Source organism: Falco cherrug, chromosome 8, assembly GCF_023634085.1.
Source record: "Falco cherrug isolate bFalChe1 chromosome 8, bFalChe1.pri, whole genome shotgun sequence".
In the NCBI taxonomy this organism is placed as follows: domain Eukaryota; kingdom Metazoa; phylum Chordata; class Aves; order Falconiformes; family Falconidae; genus Falco; species Falco cherrug.
Window position 1 is genome coordinate 9,330,243 of NC_073704.1, and position 25,238 is coordinate 9,355,480.

The 25,238-nt window shown below is 44.2% G+C and overlaps 1 protein-coding gene across 1 annotated transcript in view; it reads left to right on the forward strand.

Annotated features, from left to right (window-relative positions):
• ABCA12 (ATP binding cassette subfamily A member 12) overlaps nucleotides 1-21,098 on the forward strand; it is an 88,512-nt gene extending 67,414 nt beyond the window's left edge. Inside the window, exons 39-54 of the mRNA XM_055718340.1 lie at nucleotides 742-829; nucleotides 2,249-2,354; nucleotides 5,813-5,867; nucleotides 6,348-6,525; nucleotides 8,417-8,532; nucleotides 9,141-9,300; nucleotides 10,673-10,941; nucleotides 11,576-11,786; nucleotides 14,173-14,282; nucleotides 14,902-15,046; nucleotides 15,210-15,344; nucleotides 16,745-16,848; nucleotides 17,120-17,212; nucleotides 17,669-17,774; nucleotides 18,505-18,642; nucleotides 19,872-21,098. Of these exons, the coding sequence (XP_055574315.1) occupies nucleotides 742-829; nucleotides 2,249-2,354; nucleotides 5,813-5,867; nucleotides 6,348-6,525; nucleotides 8,417-8,532; nucleotides 9,141-9,300; nucleotides 10,673-10,941; nucleotides 11,576-11,786; nucleotides 14,173-14,282; nucleotides 14,902-15,046; nucleotides 15,210-15,344; nucleotides 16,745-16,848; nucleotides 17,120-17,212; nucleotides 17,669-17,774; nucleotides 18,505-18,642; nucleotides 19,872-19,991 (2,134 nt within the window). The 3' untranslated portion in view covers nucleotides 19,992-21,098. The remainder of the gene's footprint in view (nucleotides 1-741; nucleotides 830-2,248; nucleotides 2,355-5,812; nucleotides 5,868-6,347; nucleotides 6,526-8,416; nucleotides 8,533-9,140; nucleotides 9,301-10,672; nucleotides 10,942-11,575; nucleotides 11,787-14,172; nucleotides 14,283-14,901; nucleotides 15,047-15,209; nucleotides 15,345-16,744; nucleotides 16,849-17,119; nucleotides 17,213-17,668; nucleotides 17,775-18,504; nucleotides 18,643-19,871) is intronic.
• Nucleotides 21,099-25,238: the final 4,140 nt, after the last annotated feature.

Genomic DNA, 25,238 nt, shown 5'->3' on the forward strand with positions numbered 1-25,238 from the left:
GAGTTAAAAATAAAGGTTTGTGCAAGTGCTCTTCTTGATCATAGCAGAGATAGCCTAGGGATACTGTGTCAATCACCTAATATGTTGATGGCTGGATCTGCAGACAAGCCTTTGTCTGACTCAGAAATGCTTAAAAGGAGGAAAATCTGACACAGCTTGTCAGGAAGTAAACCCTGGGGAGAGACTTACCTCGAAGTTTGATTCTCTGAAAAGTCTCAGTGTGTGCTTCACTTAAACAAGTGCATCCGTCCCGGTGAAATAAGAGGCTGAACGTTTTCTTGCACCATGGGGCTGTTAGAGCTATTAGTGTGTCTGGACTCTGCAACACAGCCGCACACTATGTCTTGGGGCAAAAATAGCCTGCCATTAAGGTTGTCAAGGAATATGTTCACCTGCCATTGATTTAAACTGAGCTGCCTGTCTTCTGGGTAGGACGCAGTCATCTCATTCCTGTGTGGAAGGTAAGCATGGTAGGAGTCCACACAGCTCCAAAGTGTTTCTCAGATGGAGGCTTTCAGCACACTTTTGTGATAGTGCTGCCAAGTTTCTGTTTCCCTTTTTCCCCCCAGATAAGGGGTCCTGCTGCAGTGTTGGCTTGGCCACACACTCCATACTGGGATAAATTCTTTTAAGTCAAACTAGAATTAACTGGGGTGACAGTGGCATACTAACATGCTCCAATGGAAGGTATTAAAGCTTTTGAATGAGAGTAGCAATGCATTTCCTCTGATTTTCACTCAGGTACGGTGGCTGGAGTTTTGGGCTCCCTTTGACAACAGATCTCCAGTTCGATATCAAGCCAGTGCCCCCCAACAGAACATTGACTAAGGTAACTAACCTCCATCTGCTCATCCTAGTGTGGGATTCCAGTGTGGGCCCAGGAGAAGTGACGTTGAGTTCAGAGGTATTTCAGAAAATAGAGCAAAACCCTCTGAAATCTGCATTTTGGCGTGGGAGAGGTGACTTGCAGTTCATTTCCTTCTCTCTCCCCATTCTTCTTTATTGGTCTGGCTTCCTTTGCTAGCAGAGGACAATTTCTCTGCTGTCATAATTTTATTATACAGAGGTGAAAAGATCAATTAATAGCACCTTTATCTCATGAGAGAATGTGCTTACCTTAACTAGGAATGGCTGGTGCATTCTGATATACACATTTCTCTGTTTCTGCTCAATGAAAATGTTGTAACGCATCAGCATTAAAAGCACCAAGGCTGAAATCTAAGGTAGCAGGGAAATGCAAGAGAATTGACAAGATTCTGTGATCTCATTGCAAATCCTAGCTACCAGGAGAGTGTTCCTGTAAAAGCAGTGCTGTTCTCAGAGGTGACTCCCATAGAAAGGAATCACAGGGTTTGTTTCACTAACACTCAGAGCTCATGTAATGAGTTTGCTGATGTTTTCACCCCTCCAATCTTACAGCTTCATCTCAGATCTGTAAGCTACAGCTATTTGCTTATCACATGTCAGATTTAATACCTGGAAACCTTGGTAGTGTTGGAAGTAGAGCTGACTCCAGTCCTTGCTCTGCTAGGGCAAGAATGAAACCACTGAGCGTGCAGGACTTGGGGATATGCAGAAGTGGATGCTGTGGGCTGTGTTTAAGCCTCTAAGCTTAATAGCCTAAGCTCTCTGTCCTTTGGTAGATAATTTACACCTCCAACTTGCGTGCTGTGGGTTGAGCCTGAAGTAGGGGATGACAAATCCTCCCAAAGTGCATGTTCTGTGATCTGATTTTTCCCCTCGGTCCTCAGGGTTTATCACGGTATAGGTAAGAAAAGTTATCCTGGGGAGGCAAGGGCTGTTGCTGAATGAGAAGGTAAAGACTGTCTATTTTTTGCCCTAAAGCAAAAAATAAACTTTCCCTCCCCCTGGCTTTCAAGGGGCATTAGACACATGACTGCTTGGCCATCTTTGGGAAGTCCCCACTGCTGGTGTTCATCAGATCTGAGCAACTTATTACAGAGAAGAAACCAAATTTTTGTACACGTTATGTCACATATCCAGCTAGTGCTTCTTCCTTCTCTCCTGGAGGGCAGATTACTCTGATGGGACTGATTGTGCTGAAGGTGAAATGTGCTTTTATACTCATTCAGTACTTGATGTGGTTTAATCATTGGACTTTAACTTGTAGAGCTTATGACTTTAGATAACATCCATAGAATGATTCATTTGAGCAAGCAAAACAAACCAAAATGTTATCAGCAACAGTTTCTCTCCCAAACTGTTTCAATTTCTCAATTGTGTGCAGGTGTGGTATAATCCCGAAGGTTATCACAGCCTTCCAGCCTATCTCAACAGCTTGAACAACTTCATTCTTCGAGCTAACTTGCCAAAAAATGAGACTTCCAGATACGGTAAGTGTCCTTCTACATGAGCAGATGATTTCTCCCCTTTGGGGGAAAATATCCTCGGTCTGTTGAAATCAATGACAATGCTTACCTTGACTTCAATGAGGCCATTTCTTTATTCCCAATTATGCCATTCCTTTAAATTGCTGAATTGAAAAACATGACTAAATCACATATTTCATTTGTCTTAGTCAAAGACTTGGGGAACTGGATAGAGAGGACCCCAGCCCCACTCGCCTCATCCAAAAAATGCCAATGGTTGCTATTTGATTTATTGCCTCTCGTCATGGTACTGCAATTGCTGTCTCTTGATAGGTGTCCATTAGTTATGCATAGAAAGGCTACTCTAGGTCATCTCTGGGGGTGGTTTAGATTAGCAAATTTTAATATGTCACCCTTCTGCTGAGAGGAATTCAGGATGTGTGGGTATGTGTATGTTTGTGTTAGGATGAAAATGAGAGTGAGATTAAGTGAGAAACATAATTTTCAGCTATATTTTTCCTCTGACAGATGACATACACAGATTCCAAGGAGTGTTAGTAGCCTGTTTGGGGTTATCGGTTCTCGTAGCTTCTCCTTGGTAATGCAACACAGCAACCCAAATTCCTGCTGATAAACCCAGGGCACCCTATCTTACCATTCAAGGTTTAGCCTACATTAAGGGTGCAGCACGGGCACAAACATGTCTGTGCCTGTGTGCCTGTCTCTAGAGATGGAGGGGGTGCAGGGAGAAGAGAAAGATTTATGTTGATGTCATTTTGAGAAATCTTATACAAAGATTTATGGGATCTGACAAGAGTAGCAATTGTGTGCAGAAATGCCCTACCGATTGATTTTCTTTGACAAATGGTGCCCTTCCAGCCATGTTCTGGTCATGCCTAGCCCCCCTCACCTCAGAGACCTGCTGTTCCAGGTGACAGTGTCTCTTTGCTCATAAGACTATTCCTCGCCGATGTGTCTGAATTAAACTATAATGGAAAAGGCATCTGGTGTGAAGCTTTGAGTGTCATGCCATGAATTAAAGAAACAGCAGAACGCTGATTATGAGTCAAAGCAGCATGTCTGTCTTCCCACCTCTTGATAACGATGCGCTGAAACTCCCCTCACAACAAGCAAAACGAGTGCCGTGTCCCTGCCGCTGTCCTAAAATACCCGGTGCCTTGTGCCTTTGAGATTTGCAGCATGCCCTCCAGGTCAGGAGGTTCAAGCTCTTCAGTGTGTGCTGCAAAAGCGTATCACAAAGCTGCAGCCCCTGCCCAGGTGCGGAGAAAGGAGACCTGAGCCAGGAGCTTCCAGCAGCAGGAACATCCCAGAGCAGCTGAATTATTGAGCAGTGAAGCTTCTTGCCCTGTCTCTGTATTCCCAACACATGCTGCAGCAAGAGCAAAGGCTGGAAGCTCATGTGAACAGTCAGAAAGTTTTCACAGGGAAAGTTTTATACTAGCTAAGTAACAATTTTCAGTGGGAAAAAATAGCAGTTTTTATTCCATCTGTCCTGCTGCTTATGTGGTTTTGGAAAGAAATGCTTAGTTGTGAATGACCAGATAGATAATTCTCTGCTTCCCGCTAATGATCCAAGCCATAGAATGGGGGAAATAAAATGAATGGATGGGGATAGCTCCCCCAGGGTAGAGTAAATCCAGTTTGAAATACAATTGAGCAGGCGTTCTGCGTGGTATGTTCCTGGCAGCTAAATCTATTTGTTGTTGTGACAAATAAATGACAGTTTAAGAACCATTGAAATGGCCAGATAAAAATGTGTTGTCATTTCAACAGTTTGAAAGAGGTGCCAGTCCCGTTTTAGAGGTTTGACTTAGGCTGCGTATATTTTTAAAAAATACATAAAAAGCTTTTTACCCTGTCACTAAGCAAGTCATAATAGCTTTTGACTTATGTATATTGTGCTTTCTCTTCTCTCAATCCCAACCAACAAAAAAGAGAAAGCATTGAAATGGAAATTTTGACTTCTAGCCTAAGCTTCAGTAAAGGAGAATGGCTTTATAGTGAAGTATTAACAGATTAGACAGACAGTATCTTTCTTTCTCTCTCTGTCTCATAGAGAAGGGAAACATTTCCTGGCTGTTTGTGTGGCTTTATCAGCAGCCCAAGATTTTAATTCCGTTTCTCTCAATGATGACAAGACTGAGGGCTTTTTCCCCTATGAAATGTATTTCCCATGAAATCTTCCCTTTCAAATTTATTTGCACAGTATGGCATTTGGTCAGCTAAACCCACAGTCTCCTCCTTTCTCGTCCCCAAGTCGGAGTGCTTGTTCTTAGGGAAAATGGCCCAGAATAGTTCTTCCTTGTATAACTGCTGAAAGTCAGGCACCTGGCTGTAAGGAGCTTAAATTTCAGAGGTGGCATGTTCTAGCAAATCTCTCTGGATTTAATAGCGGCTAGAGGTCCTCCAGCACTCCCTGAGAACTAGGGCATTTACTTAGGTGCCTAAATAGGGATTGAGAGCCTCGTTTTTAGGCACATAAATGTCTTAGCTTAAACCCTTTCTCAGGTGCTAGAGTCTTAGAAACTGGGCTGTGGTCTTGGTGGGACCAAGGCAGAGACCTTCACTGGAGGCTGGAACTGGCCCACCAGAGCCCCCCAAGTTCCTCCTTCTGTTTTTATAGGCACAAATTGCCTCCAAACATAACAAATGCACTGTGATTAACAATACTAGTCTGCTCTGGGCTAAGCGTTCTCCTTGGTAAAGGAGTACTTAAACCAGATCTTCTGAAAGTACCTGCGCATGAGCAGAGGCCTTCTCTCTTGTAGTTTGTGCCAGGTCAAAAAGACCCCTTAAAATGGGTTTTTGAAAACATTGCACAGGGTTAACTAAGGTAGTAACTAGATTTTTGCTAGTTCCTTTGGACATTTTTTTTTTTTCCTAGCTGCATAAAACAGAATAGTTGAGAATTAACTCATTGCCAAACTGGGAATGAAAGTGTAGTTTTCTTGGGTTTATGCCAGCACTTCAACAGACACCCATATTGAGAAAGACGCGTATCACGCGAAGATAATAGTTGTGGAGAAAGGCAATAGGGAATGATTTGTTTCTGATGATAAAAGAACAAATGAAATTAAGTGTGATTATCAAACAGCAGCTTTAAAGCGAAACATATTCATCAGTTTTGAATGTTTCAGTATTGAGGAATCTAACCTAAAATACCCACACCCACAAGCATGTGCCTAATTTTTGGTGTGGGGGTACTCTCACTGAAGTGAGTTATACTATCAGCCAGACAGATGCAGAAACAAGGCCTAGGGTTTGAATTTCAGATCTTCTGTGCATCAAAGAGAAGTCATAGGAAAAATGAGCATGTTCGAAATTCTGCCCAAGATCACACCAAGATGACACAGGAAAAAACAGCTACTCAGAGTTTTCTGTTTTACTGTCAGTATCAGGAACTGGTGAAGGAAGCTTTAAGTTAGCCCTATTTTCAATTTATTTTCTTTTTGTCTTTTTAGGTATTTTCTTATCAGCTCACCCATATCCTGGAGGACAGAGCCAAGAACAAGTAATGTAAGAAGATTCATTTGCTGATGGCTGAGTTGTTTAGTTTCAAAGGCAGTAAATCAGCCTCTTGGAAAGCACAAACCAGCCTAAATTACTGAATATCTTTCTCTAAGTGATGAAACTGCTCTCTCCCTTGTCTTCATTCCCTCTACCCATGAGTGGCATCCTACTTGCCATCAGAGCTGCCGATTCCTGTTAGGATTTCTTTGCAGGCTCCCATATAGATCTGGAGGTCACAGTTATGGCATCACATGTTTTTGTGCTTTGGCACAGTAATAATCATCACATATTTTTCATTTTGGCCTTTCCAGTCAATGCTATGGTACAGTGCTGTAAGTCCTTTTTCCTAGGCATAATTAACGTCAGCAAAAGATGCTGGCACTGAGTCAGGGCCTCTTTGTTTCTGAGCTCTAAGCAATACCTCCTCAATGAGGGAAATCTGCTGCTTCGACTCACCGTGTACATATTTCTCCACTTTCTCCCCAGGCTCAACAGCTTACTCGACATAATAGTTTCAATGTCTGTTTTGGTTGGCTACTCTATCACAACGGCAAGCTTTGTGCTCTACATGGTAAAAGAACATCAAACCAAAGCCAAACAACTGCAGCATATTTCAGGCATTGGGATGACAAGCTATTGGGTGACTAACTTCGTTTATGATCTGGTAAATAATTCACATTCCTAAATGCACCAAGAGTAGCATTACACAGCAAGGGAAAAAAGTTCTTTATTTAAAGTTGGTTGCCTAGACTTCTTAATATTATTACTGCCAAGAGCGTTATGTAGTAATTGTTCTCCAAGGCATTGAAGACTATTAAATGTGAACTGCAACACTGGAGTTTGCTAAGCAAAGGCATTCCTTCTCTCTTGAGTGTATGCAAAACACTCAGCACATTTATATGAGAGCAACACAGTACAGGCCAGAGCTTGATTTCCATTTTAACATGCAAGCAGCAAGCTGCTTTTCTGTTAGCTTGCAGGGCTAGATTAGTCGTCATGCAGGCTTTACACATCTGGGGTAAGGCTTTGGGGCATGAGGCTACAGCCGTTTTGGAAACCATGGGAGTACAGGCTGTGACATTAGCAGACATCTCACAGCAGACATTCCCCTGTTGGGCAAAAATCCATTGCTGGGTTGAATGCTCTCTTTAAGATTATATATTACAAAGATTTTTAAGCCAAGGAAAGCTACTAGTGCAGCTATATGCCTTCCAGGACCTGAGCAAGTTCCTTTCTACAGTGCTGCACTGTGCTGTATGGATAGTTGAGCTCTCCAGCACTGCGCTGCATTACACGGCATAGGCGTGCCCTTGTTATTCTTGAAGTTAAGTTTCCTCATGGTAAAGAGGGTTAATGGCACTGCTGGAAAGCATGGCGGGTCTAAGAGGATAAATATGCAAAGTGTCTGTAGACTGAAGTGCTTTGTGTCTTATGAATTACCTTCGGTGCATGATGTCAAACCCTCACATACGAGACCTACAAGTGCAGACTATCTCTGCTCGTGAGCTTTGGCATTGCCAGCTATGCTGTAATGGTGATCAGCTCTACATATCCGACAATATCTATTGATGCAGTTCTGCTAGCGCCTAAAATCCAAGTGATATCATCAGTTCCTGAAAACGTGAAGCCTTCAAGGGCATTTGGGTGGCCAGCCCCCTTCGACGCAGCAGAGGGCTAAGGGCTGAAATCCCTTGGGGAATGTGAGCCTCGACTTTTTCTGCAAAGCACAGCCTAAGCTTCTAGGTGTTTTGGTAACACCGATCACTAACAAAGCAGTACAGACAATACAGTTCTCACCACTAAGTAGTCTAAACTGCCTGTGTATAGGGGCTGGTGTGATTAGGCAACAGTAAAAGTACCTCCTGCCTTGCAGGAGGGGCTTGAATGGGGTCTGCAGGCGGCATGGCTGCAGTCTGACTTGGCAGAGCAGCCCCGAGTCGCAGTGCAGGGTGAGGATGGGGCAGGCCTGTGTCTGCTTCCCTGATCCGGGCCCTCGCTCCAGCGCTGCATATTTGTAAATCAGCCCGTGGAAAATTCCCCAGAGTCCTTGCCACCATCAGTACTCAGTGGGCTGAAACTAATCCAGCGCTCTCGGCAACTTGATATTTCTCAGTGAATCTCTGCCAGTAAATTCTGTTAAATCCCAAAGTCAGGGAAGAGAGGAACCTGTCAAGGCAGACATTTGGTAGGTCCCTGCTTTGACTCAACATTATAAAAACTAGATTTACAGGGCACAATGAAGTGGTCTGACTGCAAGGCTAACTGGAAAACCAAAGTGATATTTTTCATTCACAACTTTTTTTAAGGCACTCTCTGCCCACAGCCCTGACTGTTGAAGCCTAGCCTATTCCAAATGGCTCTGTGGGAATTCATTTGCAAGACTCCCAAAGGTCTCAGGAGGACTTGAGACACCCACCTATATCTGGTTTCCCTTAGAAAACCCAAGCTGCACTTGTGGGACCAGATTCAGACCTGGCATTGTTGCTTCTGCATGTTTCTAGGAAAATGTTTAAGAATTATCTTCCTAATAACATCTTTTTAATATCATTTCGCAGGTATTTTTTATGGTTCCTATTGGACTCTCAATAGGAGTTATTTCATCCTTCCAGATACCAGCTTTCTGCAACAACAGTAACTTACTGGCAGTATTTCTTTTGCTGTTACTGTTTGGGTAAGTGTGGAGCTTAGTTATTTAAATATCATTGCACAGAGGGAGGAACTGTATATTGCAGGCTGCTGCAATTTGAAATCCAAGGGAGGAATATGTGGGCTTTTTTCTTCAATGTGCACTTTACAAATGGTGACTAGTTGCTCCTTCCAGGAGCAGTGAGATAAACTACTGTTGTCATGCCTGCCTTGTTCAAAGCAAACTATGTGAGGGTATGAAATATTCAAGGTCACAGTGACAGCTCAAGCTGTAAGCAGATGTTTACTGAACTATTGCAAAGTTCAAGATATAGAAGCATTTCAGAATCAGAGAGAAAAAACCCCCAAACCAGCAGCACAATTCAGGAAAACTTAGCAAAACTGTCTCCCTAGCTTTGAATCCTCCAGGCCCTCTGCTTTCAGTCAGGGCTCCATGTTCAAAGTATGCATCATAAACTTTGTCTCCAGATTCTAACAGATACAAAGCTATTTTTCCTTCTTGAAGCTCCTGTAATACGGAAATCTGGTCACATGCCAAAACAGAACTGTTATGTTGTCTGATGCCTTTAGTTGTTTGTTTTCAATCGCTCTTTGAGTTACTGTAGTTTTCTCTGCACGGTTGGCAATTTATAGATATGCAACATTTTCATGGATGTACCTGCTGGCTGGGTTTTTCAAAGAAACGGGAATGGCCTTCATCGTTTATGTCTGCGTCAACTTGTTCTTTGGCATCAACACCATTATTACTCACTCGGTTGTATTTCTGCTCTCCCAGGAAAAGGCCACGGACCAGGTAGGAACCCTAGTAATACTGAGCCCTTGGTGAAACAACAGGAGGCTTCTGGTTGAGTTTGGTGCTTTGATCAGGTCCGTAGTAGATGGCTGGTTTCGAGACATTTGAGGTAGACCAAGCAGAGGACACTAGTCGTAGGACTTCATGGGGTTCCCTATAGACAGGACGTGAGTCCAATATGAGTCCTGCTTGTCTGTAAATCTGCACATCCAGAAAAGAAGCAAATGATGGCGACAGAGGGGAGAAGACAAAAAGAGAGGTAGAAAACTGCCCATGCAGGGAAGGGCAGGAGGTGGGTGTAGATGTTTGATAAAAAGTTGGTGAGGACTTTGAACCATTGCTAAGTCTTGCAGCATGAACTGTGGAGAGTGACAACTAGACATCTTGGCCCCGAGTCTGACATGTGCTGCACTAAGCCCAGCACCATCTGTCTGTCATCTAGCTCTGTAATGCAATCATCTTCTCCCTGCAAGGATGAAAAATGGCTCAGAGACAGTGATGATTCCCTGAAGTAAAGCCATCTTTTAAACTGAGATATCCCTGGGAATCACTGGCATAACACCTTATATTTAGTTTTCTTTTTTTGTGAAGGACGATTAGTTTGTAAAAAAATAGCTGGACAGTGCTTGTTTAGTAACCCCCCTCTGGATTTTAGCAATGTGCAATTATGATCATCTTTTATCCCTCTGTGCCCCAGTGGCAGTGAGTCAGTTTCTTTCCATGCTAATTTACTGCCTCTCCACTTTTCTGTGTGAGCTGATCCTTTCTTACGCTAGAATCGTACCAAATCTCTACGATGAAGAGGCTCCTAAGTGTGAGACTGCGCACTGGGTGTTTTGCTGTGAATTCGCTGGAAAAGCCCTTCTATATCTATCAAAGCCAGATCTTGTGGTTTATGGAAACGTTTGTCCAAGGAAAGCAGATAGGACAGGGCTTCAGGGGAGCAGGCTGTGCTCCACAGTGGGTAGGTAGTACAGCACCTGTGTGGTTTTGGGAGGCGTAGTGCAGCTCAGCGGCAGGATTCAGCTCTGGCCCACAGGTGGGTTTCGGGCTGCTGCATGCACAGGGTGAGGCGGTGGGAGTAGCAGTGACTATGCTGCTAACTGGCTGCTGTTTACTATGGGTGTTCACAACCTCAGAGATGCCTGTTGACTTCTCTGACCTTGTGCCTGTGAAATGAGCTGTCTCCAGAGCTCTTTGCTCTCAATTTATCTCTGCTCTGAGACCCAAGCAAATCCCAATGTAATTGTTACACTTCAGTCCCACAGTAAAACCTATGAATTTAGTCCATGAACAAAAACAGTGACTGACTGTGCTGATTTTTGTTTGGTTTTTAGTTTTTTTGTTGTTGTTTTGTTGTTTTTTTTTCCAGGGCTTGCGTGATCTTGCTGAAAACTTAAGGCACGCGTTCCTTCTGTTTCCACAATTTTGCTTTGGCTATGGCTTGATTGAACTGTCACAGGATCAGGCACTGCTGGGCTTCTTAAAAGCCTATGGAGTGGACTACCCTGACAAAACCTTTGAGTTGGACAAGACCACATCTAAGCTGTTTGCCATGTTTATCCAGGGCACCTTATTTTTTGCCATTCGTCTTACGGTTCATGACAGGATGATTCAGAGACTCTGGAACAACATACTAGAGTAAGTAACATCTGGAGTCTCACAATGCAAACAGATCAACCCAGTGCTCCGTGGTTTAATTCTGGGCCCTCACACCGTCATTGTCAATTATGAAGCCCATAAATTTCCAAGACACTTCACAAACAGGGAGTAAGTCTTCCCTGGCCACAGTCCTGATACCCACCAGTAATTAGAGTATTAACTAATAGTGGTGCAGGTACTGAAGTCTCTTGGTAGTCCTTGCTGGCTGAGACTACGGCCCTCATTTCAGGGCTCTGGGTTTGGTGGGCTGATGTTTAGCTGGTTGGTAAGAGCAGTCAGTCCACTGCCAACCTCCTCTGAATCTCCCCGTCTCCTCTGGCTTGGGTGCACACATGGAGGAGCGAGAACAGTGCTGTCACCTGCATTATGAGTGTCTGCACAGGGCAGGCCTGGCTCCAGCTCAGATTATTTGACGGAAAAGAGAAAAAAAAACAGGTAGAAAGAGAATGCTGTTTTTTTTATTTCGGAGAGAATAGAAACTGTCTGTACAGGTGAGTATTTTTTGCATGCCCTGGGATCTCACAGGAAGGCTCCTTAGCATCTATTCCAAGCACGCAAGTCCTCTGCTGTCTGCTTGGCAGAGGGTAAGGTCCCCTCTCTGCCCTCCCTGTAGGTTCCTGTTTGACAGAGTGCATGGCAAAGTATCACTTCTGTCACCTGCTGCTGAAGAGGACGAGGATGTCCAGGCAGAGAGGAACCGAGTGGAGTCTGGCAAAGCTGACTTCGATGTGGTGCAGCTCCAGAATCTCACAAAGATCTACCACCTTCCTCACAAACACATCGTGGCTGTGAAAAACATCAGCCTCGGGATTCCTGCTGGAGAGGTTAGCATGGGGAAAAGGCTTGTGGGCACCTTCCACCCTGGGCAGGGAAACTGGAACAGAACCAGCCCCACTGTCAACTTTTCTCCCAGTCCTTGCTGCTGCAACTGTAACAGTTTGTTCTGCTCTGACCTCTTCCTTCCTTCCTTTGCCTTATTTATTGATTCTTGGGGTTATGGTAGTGACCAAAGGCTCCTGGTGGATTTGGGACGCCAAGTGGTAGTTTGAAAGCCCTAGAAGGAGGAAAAGTGGATGGGACAGTGATGGAGCTGCATTCAGAGCAAAATGCCTGCATGCTGTGTTTGTACAGCTCCTGGGACAGCGCAGCCTGGCGGGGTGGCGTGGGTCACTGTGGGTTACCATGTGGTAAATGAAGAAAGCAGAATCTGTCCAGTTGTAATTATTCACCTAAACTGCATGGGAGACAGTAAGTCAGACTTACCTGCTTGTATTTTCCTATCAGGGAAAGATAAATCACTTCAGCTGAACAGACATTTTCATGAACCGTGACTTAAAACTAACTCTAAGGAAAAAAAAACATTCTTTGTTCATGTCAGTGCAGTTAGCTGCAAAAACACTGACTCATGAGAAAAGACAAGAGCACACAGAGCACCTCTGAGATCCAAAGGAAAGTGGAGACCAGATTCTACCTCAGGCTGGGCACCTGACTTGTGGGAAGCTTGGAATTAATCCTTGGTGTCTGTTTTTTTTTTTAAATTGCCTGGACTCCACTGACTCCTGGGCAGGAGGACAGTAGCCTTATGTGGAGACTATGGCACTGATTGTTCTGGCAGAGGATTTTTTCCAAGCCACAACTGGCATTGAGGTTTCTAACTTCTGGCAAAAGTCACCCTGATGCTGGTGGGGTTTAGAATCATAGAGTCATTTAGGTTGGAAAAGACCTTTAAGATCATTAAGTCCAACCATTAACCCAGCACTGCCAAGTCCATCACCTATGTCGCTAAGCACCACATCTACACACCTTATAAATACCACCAGGGATGGTGATACTGGGAAGCTTGTTCCAGTGCTTCACCACCCTTTCAGTGAAGAAATGTTTCCTAATATCTGATCTAAACCTCCCTTGGCACAACTTGAGACCGTTTCTTCTTGTCCTGTCACTTGTTACCTGGGAGAAGAGGCCAACCCCCACCTGCCCACGGCCCTTGTCAGGTGGTTGTAGAGAGCAAGGAGGTCCCCCCTGAGCTTCCTTTACTCCAGGCTAAACAACCCCAGTCCCCTCACCTACTCCTCATACGACTTGTACTCCAGACCCTTCCCCAGCTCCGTTGCCCGTCTCTAGACACACTTCAGCACCTCAATGTCCCTCTTGAAGTGAAGGGGGCCCAAAATTGGACACAGTGTTCGAGGTGCGGCCTCACCGGTGCTGAGTACAGGGGGACAGTCATTTCCCTGGTCCTGCTGGCCACACTGTTTCTGATACAAGCCAGGATGCTGTTGGCCTTCTTGGCCACCTGGGCACATGGCTGGCCCATGTTCAGCTGGCCATCAACCAGCACCCCCAGGTCCTTTTCCTCCAGGCAGCTTCCCAGCTGCTCTGCCCCAAGCCTGTAGCGCTGGTACCCAAGGGCAGGACCCAGCACCGAGCCGTGTTGAACCTTATTTAGGGTGCCATTTCCCATCTGTTAGCACAGGCTGTGGCCCTGCACTGCAGACTGCACAAATACCATCCCTGCATCTCAAGGTGAGGAAAAGCCTTGGTTTGATGCTGTGCGCCTGCAGTGGGCCCAGCACATGAGGATTTTCAGATCAGCTGGTCTGTACTAACTATTGAAATAATAGTAATTATCAGCACAATGGTGATTGCTTATGCAATACACAACTGCACATCTCCAACCTTAGCAATAAACCATAGATTTTTAGCATGAGATACTGAACTGCACTACAGGGAGCCAGTTCTTAATCTTATTAATGTAGTGCATTAGTAAGATTATTTGACAAAAATCTTGTGTTGCATTAAGGTTTTACCAATGACAGCACAAACCTCACTCACCTCATTCCTATGAATAGCTCTGTTCCTGTCAATGGTAGGCTTTGCACAAATTAGATGATCAGGATTTGCCCTGTCAGATGAGCCCGCTGCAAAAATGCACCTTGCAGTAAAAGGAATGACTCTATTAGAGACACATCCCTGATTCTTCACCGTATTAAACAAATGGTCCTAATATAAGCTGCAGTATATTGCACCATAAACAACCTCCATTATAATGTTCGTATGCTCAGAGTACCTCTGCCTCTCGCAATTCATCTTGCTGAAGGGTCCAGAGAAAAGAAGAGACAAGATGCACTGAGCACTCATCTCAGAGTAGTATTTCTGCAATATAAATACAGCATAGTTACATTTCTACTTTTCTTTCTCGCAACCCAGTGCTTTGGCTTGCTTGGTGTGAACGGAGCTGGAAAGACGACCATCTTTAAGATGCTGACAGGTGATATCGGAGCATCCAGCGGAAGGTTGCGGGTCCAGGATCATTCCGGGTATGGAGGACGTAATTTCTGGGGAAGGCGTGTGAGCAGATCAGCCTGGGAGCAGTTTTTAAGGCTGGACGGCAAAGGAAAAGAAATGCAAAACTCTGAAACAAAGCAAAACATTCAAAACAGCAAAAATAAATAAGGCAGGAAATATCATCCTTTGAAGATGGTATGGTTGCTTCCCTAGGGGACTGCATTTTGCTGTTGTACCTCTGCTGTTCTCAGTGGTGTTTTTTCCACTTCATTCCACTACAAATCGGATCAGACTCAGATCCTCAGCTGAGTGTGATCCCACTTCTGAGCTAGTGTCTGGAGACCAGCAGGACTCATCTCAAAGTGCTCCTGAACAGGAGTAGGCCTGGTGGCAACTGTGCCACCTGAAGCGTTGGTGGTAATTGAAGAGCTATGTACTAGACGTCATGGCTAACAGATGTTGCAAATCCAAGTCTTCCTTTGCAGAACTGAGGGCCTAAAAGCTGAAGGTCTGCAAATTTGTAGCGTTTTCCTTCAAGGGTTGGGGAAGGGGATAGGAAGTAGGGAAAAGCAGTTTTCTCTCTCCTGTCTGATTCCAGGGTGCATTGGCAATTCAGTGTGTTTAAAATGACTTGCCAACTTCCTTATACAGGTCCTTGAATGACATTAGTGAGGCACACTGGTCGCTTTTTGGCTACTGTCCACAAGAAGATGCCTTGGATGACTTGCTGACAGTGGAAGAGCACATGTATTACTATGCTAGGCTCCATGGCATCCCAGAGAGAGATATCAAAGGAGTGAGTAACACTGGGGTGTGACTTAAAGCATTTTTCAGTTATTAATTATTATTCAGTTATGTAAATGCCTTTACATTGATAGCATTAGTCTTTCAATAATAGACATGCACACGGTAATTTATGCCTGGATATTGTTGGGAAAGCAGTACTCTTACTTCCATAGGTTGTACTCCAGCTTCTCCACCGGCTGAATCTGATGGCCTACAAAGACAGGGTCACCTCTATGTGCAGTTATGGCACCAACAGAAAATTGTCAACTGCTTTGGCTCTCATTGGGAATCCATCAATTCTGCTGCTGGTGAGAAACGGGGGCTTTGTTTGGGCTAAAATGAGCAGATCTTCGGGCTGGCAGGGGTACCTTGACAGTCTAGCAAAACCCTCTCAGGCACAGCTTACAGGACGCTGCCCAAATGCCCATACTTAGCCTGACAACATATGTATCAGAGGAAAGTTTAGATTCCAGAAAGCACCCAGATTTTCTTTGAGGGCATAAGAGAGTGGTGAGTCCGCTGGTTTCTCTGTTAGCATCTTTCAGAGGTCAAAAATAGATCCTATATTTGCCAATTAAACTCTCCTTGTTCCCAACTCTTTCTTGGTTTTTTGGGTTTGTTTTTTTTTTGTATCAACTGAACTGCACAGTGTTTCAAGAAAAGGGGCATCTGAGGCTCCAAATCTGTAGACAACCAAAGAAGCAACTTCCCTCAGGATCGGAACATAGAACTATTTTTCTAGGTTTGGCTTCCCCTTTTGTCTTTCACTTTGAACCTTCCAGTTCTTCCATGAGGTATGCCATCCTTACAATACGTCTTTTTGTGCAGTTTTTCCACTTGCTGTGTTTTCAATGTGTGCAATGCTCTGTGAGCATGTTTCCCAATACTACATTTTGTACCTAGTGAACATAAATCTCCCTTGTCCCAACTTGTATTGAGCCTAGCACTGCTGCCTTTACTTCTGACCACATACACAAGTGCTCTAGCTGCTTTTGCAAGATAAAAAACCTCAGTAAAAATAGAAAGTGAGGAAATTTCCTCGGTACTGACTGCTGCCTGAATCCAAGCTGTTGTATTTCCTCCTTATATAAGGCGTTGTCCCCAACAATAACAATTTCTCAATCAGAAATTGGCTAACAATTTTATCAGCAATGTATAAGATAGGAGATAGCATGCCATCGTTCATCTCTGGGTTACTGTCTCTCTAAATGGGGAAATGCAACACGTGCTCTGTCAGCATATCAGGAGACAGAACGCAGGTGCACGTGGCATCCAAGTGCTAGTTAACAGCTTCTTGTGTGAGATTATGCCTGTGGTGTTTATGGATATTTAAAACACCATGGTATAAAATGCACAGTAGGGTTGATCTTAGATGGTGCTATCGCAGCTGGTCAGTTGCTCTGGAGTCCAGCAGAGGTTGAGAGTTTCCACGAGTCAGCAGAGGAGCTGTGCCGTTCTAAAGGGCAGTGAGATGGAGGTCTTAGTCAAGCTGACTTGCTGCTTCTTGAAGAAATGTCTCATAGGATGTCTCAGTCAAATCTATAACGCAATTGAAGAAAATTCTTCTCCTGGGTCTGTACCAGTGTAAGCTCTCCTGCGGGTGCTTACTAGCAAACGTATCACTAATGATGAACCTAATAAGAGCACGAGTGTCAGGAAGATCAGATTTTGAGGGCAAATTTACATTCAGTCCTGTCTTTCCCAACAGGATGAACCAAGCTCTGGAATGGATCCAAATGCTAAACGCCACCTTTGGAAGATCATCAGTGAAGAAGTGCAGAACAAATGCTCGGTGATACTCACATCCCACAGGTAGGGCTGTTTGGGTCCGCCTCCCATTTCAGGGTCTGCAGGAGGTATGGAGAGGCCCGTCCTTCACACTCATTGCTGGTCCTTGCAGAATTTTAGGATTCCTTGCAGAATTTGCTATGACAGGTTTGGGGGTCTGTTGTGGCTGAATGTGGGTGCTCACAGAGACCTGCAACACATTAGGGAAGATCAGTAATGTTCTCTGATTATTAAAATAACTAATATTTTATACCTTCTCAATGACGTATTAAGAGTTTCTTCGTTGGCTTTTCAGCATGGAAGAATGTGAAGCGCTCTGTACCAGGCTGGCTATTATGGTGAACGGGAGTTTTCAGTGCATTGGCTCTTTGCAGCATATCAAGAGCAGGTCAGTAAAATGTACCTATTTCACTTTTACTGAGAGGCATATGAAGATACTAACCTGCAGCTTCAAGAGCTCAGAACGTGAGGCCTTTGTTAACAGGGCATCAAAATAACGTCATTTTCTGGTTTATGTTTCTTACTACACCGCTGAAATTCTGTGTTAACTGCAGCACTTTCTACTCTCTCACAGCCTTTTTTTCCCAGAAATGTGTTCCCCAAACTAATCTGTTCACTGCCGAAAATGTGAAAAGCATGTTAGGCTTGAGCTTCGGTTTTATTAGTTATCACAATAGCTTGGCTTCTTATTAAGTTTCACTCCAGGTTAACAACCCTGACCCCATTCAAGCTGCACTCTGCCTGGATTAGATTTCCCCAAAGAGGCTGTGCAGCACTCTCAAAGGATTTTCTTTATCTGTTTCTCTTTTCTACTGTGTTAATTGTGATTTTCTTTTCCCCCTAGGTTTGGAAGAGGATTCACCGTGAAGATGCACTTAAATAGCAACACCGTTTGCACTGAGATGCTGACAGAGTTCATGAAGTCACACTTTCCAAATACATGCCTGAAGGTAAGCAAGACAAATGCTTTCAGGAGAGACCCTGTCAGTCTCTTCAAATTAACCAAGACAATCTTCCAAGATAAGACACCTTGTAACATACCGTGCACATAGATCTGTGCTCTCAGAGTGTAGGGATTCATACACTCACATTGGTCAGTGCTATCAGCACTATTGCCCAAGGGCTGGAGCACTCCAGTTCCTTGGTGGCTTGAATAACTCCAGCCAAACAGCTGCAGTCATCCTATAAGGCAGCTGTTAGGTGACCCTCTGCCCCTGGGAATGGTCCCGCTGAAGGCTGGACTGGATGGACCCCCCCTTAATATTCAGTGGGTAATGAGATGGTGGGGTGCTTCCAGTAGCTGTGTAACTGTAAAACCAGAGTAGCTGAGTCACAAATCCCATCCATTGTCCATAACCCAATCTCTGCATTAATCAAAATGGCAAACTTGGAGCTGGAAAATGCTACGGCTACCCTCAAGCTTCCAGCTCTGGAGCTTAGTTATCATGTCCCAGTCACAAAACCCACAAAAAATCCCAATGGGGAAATACCGGTCAATATGGACACTAATATTCTTCACATCTGGGAGCCGCAAGGAGAGAACACACCCACTGCCCTTTCATTTTCCCATGGTTCGCTCCTCTTTGCTTTTATTCTCAGCCAGGCAGCCACCAGTCAAACCTGTTGGCTCTTCATAGGCAGCAACCTCTGAACTTTACCCCATCGTTCCTGTTCCCACAGGATCGGCATTTCAACATGGTGGAGTATCACGTTCCAGTCTCTGCAGGAGGGGTAGCAAATATATTTGATCTCCTGGAAGCCAGCAAAGCAGCCTTCAATATCAGGCACTTCTCAGTGAGTCAAACAACGTTAGAGGAGGTAAGGAATTAAAGATGTGTGGCCATCCATTTAAAACTGTTAACAGGGGAGCAGACTGATGGTTACACATAATGGACTGCTGCACACAATAGACCACATTTTGAAAGGGATTTCCATCTATATTCCTCGTGAGGATACTTTATCAGTACTATTGCCTCCAGATACTTGTGCTGGCGCTAGGAAAACGCATACAGAAAGCTGCGTGTAGCATAACGGATCTGTTCTTCTCTCTGTCACTGCTGATTTCAGCAGCCTTGTGGGTGTGGATGAAGGGCAGGATTATGAATCACTCCCAAGTCCGGTGCTAGGCTTTCCACCAGCCCTGAAAATATTCTTGATTTCAACCTTTCTTGTCCTGTTTTTGGATTGTACGTTCATTTAGCATTACTCCAAATTTAGATTCAGGGTTAACTTCCTTTCATTTTCCCTTGGAAGAATGTTCCCACTGGCATCAAAATCTTGCAGGAAACACATCATCTGAAAGGATGCTGCAAGGACTGTCCAGAAGAAATCATCCCATTGAGCATCAGTGTCTGATATATTAGGTCTGTCCCAGAGAGAGGAGAAAAGCTGCAGCCTTGTCATCCTACGAATTGTTAAACAGAGATCTGGGGGAGCAGGTCCTCAGTACTGTTTTAGCAAGGGGCAGCAGTTTTGAGAGAAACAGGCAGACAAACTGCAGTCATGTTTTGTGGGAGGACAACTTGGATTTGTGTATACACAAATGTGATTGCAGGTAGTGTTCTAGTAAGAATATTTTATGTATTCATTAGATACTGTTCAAATGAAGACTGTTACACGTGATTATATATGCACCTGTCTATATAATATGCAGTTGTGCGTGCACGGATGTCAATTATATGTAGACAGATGGGTTTATAAAGTAATAATATAGCTCTATTGCACTGTGATCAAAATGAGCCACCACATGAGTATTACTTCAGTAGTACTTTTGAAACATGAGCTGCAGGACAATTAGGTTTTGAACAGGAATGTCTGCCACTGCATCCCAGGTGTCGATTCAGCAGTACAGGAGTGTGCACCCATTTATTTATATTAGCCCATAAAAGCCCAACATTTGCAGTTCTTAAATCCAGTGTGAATCCATTCCGGAGCACTCTCTCCAGGCTCACAGTCAAATGAACAGCCGTTCCTTTTTTACATTCATTCATTCATATTATAAATTAATTATGCTGTCACATATTGACTGTTTTCCTTTAAACTTCCAGGTTTTCATCAACTTTGCTAAAGATCAAGCAGATCCTGATGGCGCGGATGCAGGTCCTGATGTGACACTGGACAGCTCTGACACAAGTAGCCAAGATAGCACCATAAGCTCCATCTATTGAAGGGACCAGCCACAGGGGATCATAGAAGTTGGGGGAAAAGAACTGATGACCCCTCTGGTTTCTTCCAGTCCCTTCTAAGATTCTGGGATGAGGGGGAAGAAAAGTACCAAAGTACCACTTTCTTCAAGTACTTTTTTTTTTTTTTTTTTTTTTAATATCACTTATTTTGTTACTAGGAACATGGTAGGCATTTAAGACTGGCATTTGGTTACAAATCAGATTGGTCTTTCCACAGGTTCTTTCCCCTCCCACCCTTAGTTCTTGTTTTATGATCACTGTAATGCCTGTGAGGACTTAGTTGACATCACCTGCTGCTCATGGCCATTTGCTTACAGCAGAAATGGCCGTGATGGAGCAGAGGAGCTGTCGGCAGTGCAGGGTGTTTGACAAAAAAGCAGCCCCACAGCTGCCCTCTCTGAAAGCCCACGCTCCACTCCTTTCTTAGGAACAGACTTTCTGGGTGGCCATGAGAAAGTTGTTCAGTTTTGACAGGTTCCCCACTGGTGGTGTGGGGTTCGTGGCCTCGCCCTACCTCACAGGGGTGTTGTGAGGATGTAGGTGTTATGTACCGAGAGTTGCATATGCTGTTGGTGTGGGCCGTCTTTGGTAATGACACAAAGCTTAACTGTATGTGTGGGTTATGTCAGTACAAATATAATTATTTTAAAAGTCAGCACTTCCAGTGGTTTTGGTTTGGTCCTGTAGTTTATTCCAACTCTGTGTAACTCATTGATTAAGTCCTCCAATCCTAGCCAGTTCCTGGCTCTTGGTACCCAATGGAAGATCATTCTTCCAGCCCCTTTCTCCTTTTGGCTGGTGTTCAGGGCTTCTCTGTTACAGAAGATGAATGGTATGAGGCAGGTATATTTGCTGAATCCTCTAATATGATGAAGTTTGCTTCATAAGACAGTGTTTCCCTAAGCAGAGTAACATCAACAAGCATCTCCCTTGCTCAGAAAACCTCTATGTCCCAGGCGGCTCTGCTTCTCCACTTCCTTGTCAGTGACCTTCCTCCTCAACACCCGAGTGGTGGCTGCCCCTGTAACTCTAGAGCTGTGTTTTCCCACATAATAAGGCATAATTAGCTTCTGCTTCAAAGATTCTGCCCACTGGCTTTAAATGAGACCTCTGTCTACCTTTGAGCAGCAGCCTCCCAGTAGCAGAGCTCAGCACCAGCACCATGTCCTGCTTCCCCCCCCCCCGCTCCCCAGAATCATTAATATGTAGAATGGTTTAATATTACCCTTTTTATATGTATTGGCACAAAATCTCAAAGACCCTGGCAGTTTTGGGTCAGGGCATTGCTGTACGTGGTGCTATTCAAGCACATAATAAACTTAAACTCCTTCGAGCTCAATAAACATAGTTGCTGGTGAAAGCGATTGCCGATAAAGCCAGGTCGTACTTACCATGTAAGACCTGGGAAGGCCAATATGGCACTCAGGTTTGGGTTCACATACTCAATTCCAGCCAGAGGGTTTGGTGGGGTTTTTGTTTTGTTTTGTTTTGTTTTTCTTTTTTGTTTGGTTGGGTTTTTTTTTTTTTCTTCCCCTAAAGCTAATTTGAGCCAAAGGAAACTAGATGAAAGCTGCAATGACATCTTTCTCACCTTGATCATCAGAGCAGCTCTACTAGTTCAGTTCCCATTTGATGCTAAGGCTTGCTGAGACAATCACACAAGGAATAGGTACTTTAAATATCAAGGGTGTTTGGGATTTTACAGTGGGATACTGAAGTTCAGAGTTTAGCTACTGCAAGAAGGTCACGTTTTCTCCTTGATCATGATATAAACTTCTCACTGATAGCAGGAAGAGTTTTGTTGCGGATTGAAGGTATTATCAACCCTTGAATTATGCCTCAACCTGCTGACTGTAATTAAAACTGGAATTCAGCTTCTTTCCAGAATGCATTTGACACCTGCAGTTTATAAGTAACTGAAAAAGCTGCCCAGACATTCATTGTAGCTTCTATTATTGTGTCTCCAGCTCTGCAAAAACTCTTTTTTTTCTCATTTTCATTGCATATCTTATACAGATCACAGTATAAAATTAAGCTTTTCTCTAATGGAGGGCTTGTGCTCCCTGCAAAGGACTCAGAGCATGAATGCCAATGATTTAAATGCAGCCTTGTAATACCAATCAGAGTATTATTTTATTATGTCGATGGCTTTGCAACTGCCAGTGAAAGATGGATCTTCCAACTCTGTCCAGATGTACTTTACATTTAATTGAGGGAGGCTGATATAAAGCTATTCTTCTGTCCCTTTAGAGCCTACTAATCAAAGAAAACAATAAAAAAAAAAAAAAGGAAGTGATTCATTGGAATACTTCAGCAAGTTGCAGTTTAATTGAGTAAAATAAGAGTTTTGAAAAAAAGGCAAAAAGCATCCTTTGAATTTCCACCCGATTCTGGCATTAATAGAAACATCTGCTTCATGTGAAATGTGTCATGGCCATGATATACACTCCCCGTTTCCACTTGCAGGTAAAAATAAAACATCTGCTATTGAATCAAGTCTGTAGGTATCAGTTCAAACAAGCCAAAGTTTACATACTTAAGGGAATTTAATTGAAACCTGTGGAGCAGCAGTTACAACTGTTTGGGGGGTTGAAGCATCTGGCAGGGAGGTTGTATATAACGTCACCAGGGGCTGAATTACCTATTGTGCCACATTACAAATACCCCTACTCCCTGCAGAGCCTCAGATTCAACCTGTCCTTTTCTGAGGTAGGAAACATCCCAGGCTCGATTTTGGGGCAAAAAAACGGGGAAGATAACATCCTGCCTCAGAACACCAGCTCCAGGTTGTTGCGAATTCTGAGTTAGGATTGACTATACCAATTTGTCGTGAATGAGTGATTTGGATTGCTTAAAGAATCATATCAGAGATATTAGCAAAAGTGGTTTTAATATGATGTTGTAAAAGTGCAACTTGACAAAGTTTGATGGCAAGGTTCACTCTATTACTTACTACATGGAAGAAACGTATAAAGGAAAATTGAGTTAGAATTGAGCTAGAATGATTTACGCAGAGACTGGAGTTGCAAAAGGGTAAGGGATATCCTCCCGTTGTGTCACAAGGTTCAGAGTAGACCCCCTTGCTTTCTAAACTCCTGATGGAGCTTAGGTGCAGCTAGGTCCAATCTGAGTCTCAGACTTGGACAATGGCTTATGTCTAATGGAATTAGCTATGTGGAATCGTTAACATTAATTCAGCATGCTATCAATCACTTACCGAGGACCTGTTGTGAATAAGGGATCCCTCTGCCGTGGGTAAGGAAGGATCTCTTAGTCTCAGGTGAGGAGTCTCAAACCTTGAGAGGCATACCAGCTCGAGGGGAGAGTCACCGGTGTGCGGTCCAGTTGCAGTTCAGACAGAACTCAAATTGGGCTCATCCAAAGACCTGTCATTAGTAGAAAGGTCTGCCTTCCTCAAGGAGCAACCTTGAGAGGCATCCCAGCTCAAGGGGAGATCACCGCCATGCTGCCGAGCAGGGAGAGCTCAAAGGCAGCTCACTTAGGCTGTCATATTTATTGGATAAAGTGGTTGGCTCACAGTCAAATTGCATAGAACGGGAAAGGCATGCATGAAACTCCTTGTGCCCACAACTTCCTTTGTTCCTTGATAAATGAGTTTTGGAAAAGCCACCTGCTATTCATGTGTTGATTGCATAATCAATGTTCCAAGCCCATATGCACTGATGCTCACTGTGTCGCTCTGCTCCATTGTGGGTTTCCTAGAGGAGTTCTTGGCCTGGCTACGGCTTATGGCTTTACCTCCTTTGGAGCCTGTACCAAACTACTGCTAGTTTAGTTAAGGGGTCGGGCACATCCGTCACGCAGGTTTCTCTTCGCCCCTTTGTCTCCCCAAGCGCCGGGTTCATTCTGGTTCAAGGGTGTCCAGAAATACAGAAACAACTGATAAAAATCTGTCTTAAAGATTATGAGCAGGCTGCACACGTCAGGGAAAGGATGGAGAGACTCCGCTGTCTTCGGTGCTTGCAGTGATACTCACCCTGCCAACGTGCAGGTCTAATGGCAGGTGCCCTCCATTATCACCTCTCTCCGAATCCCCTCAGAAATTTTTTGCCTTCCAAGACTCCCCTTTCAAACAAAGCTAGGTAGCCAGTGAGCTCGGTCTTTCCTTGGGCTGAGATCATTGAAAACACTGACCCTGGTGTCCCTGGAAGGGACAGAGGAATTCTCTGCGTGCCACTGCACATCACCTCTCCAGGAGTGAGAGATGAATGCTGCAGTCTGGGGTGGGAAACAAGCTTTTTGTCTTGCTTCTTTAATGCAATCGCACTTCAGCCACTGTAATAACCCTTGTTCAAGGCAACAGGGAGTAACAGTGCTGGGCAAGCCCAGCCAGAGCAATCACACAGTCTATATGTGCTAATTGGAGCTGCATGGGCCTCAACTGAGCTTCATTTAAAAATGTGCTAAAATTTTACAGACACAAGGTATACGTAGTGCAATTGCTAAATAAGTCTAGGGCCAGGGAGTCAAGGAGGAATTTCAGAATTGGTTATGTGGATTGTGAGACTGATTCAAATTAGTTTTGTAATTGGAGCTGTGGACTCAGAGACAGCGACTCAAATCTCCATCCTGGCCCTCCTTCATTTATCACTCTGTGCTCTTGATGAGAGCACGGTGCTTCTTCAGCCCAGTCCTTGCTTAGCTTCTGTCTCAATGCAAATGGCCACCAAGGGCTGACTGCAGGGGCAGAAAAAGTCTGACAGGGGCCGAGGAAAGCTGTCCAGAAGGGTCAATGTTAAACAATGGTTCTCTCAGCCCTGACCACCACTGCAAATATAAATTCCGGGTCTAATTGGATTTGTTTGTCCTTTCATGAGAGCCACAGGAATGGTTTTGTTACTGAGTCAGATCAGAAAACGTGTTTACAGATCAGATGAACACATCCAGGTAAACGTAACCGAGTGACTAGTGAAGTACGGGAGCGGTGATTGCTACAGACCTGCTGCCTGTGTGGAGTCACTCCTGGGATCTAGGATTTGCAGGTTCTGACCTCATAACAGGCCCCAGCCTGTCATAGAGGCTTCGGCTTCCTTACATTGCTGCGACTTCACTGAAGCTGCTGTGAGGTTTTTCGGATTTTTACAAGCCAAGAAAAATGTATGCTCCCACACTTAATAGGGAAGGGTTTTTTTGTGAGTTGGTGGAGGAAGAAAAATGGTTGTTGGATGGCAACAGCACATAGCATGATTTTACTCTTTTTTTTTTTTC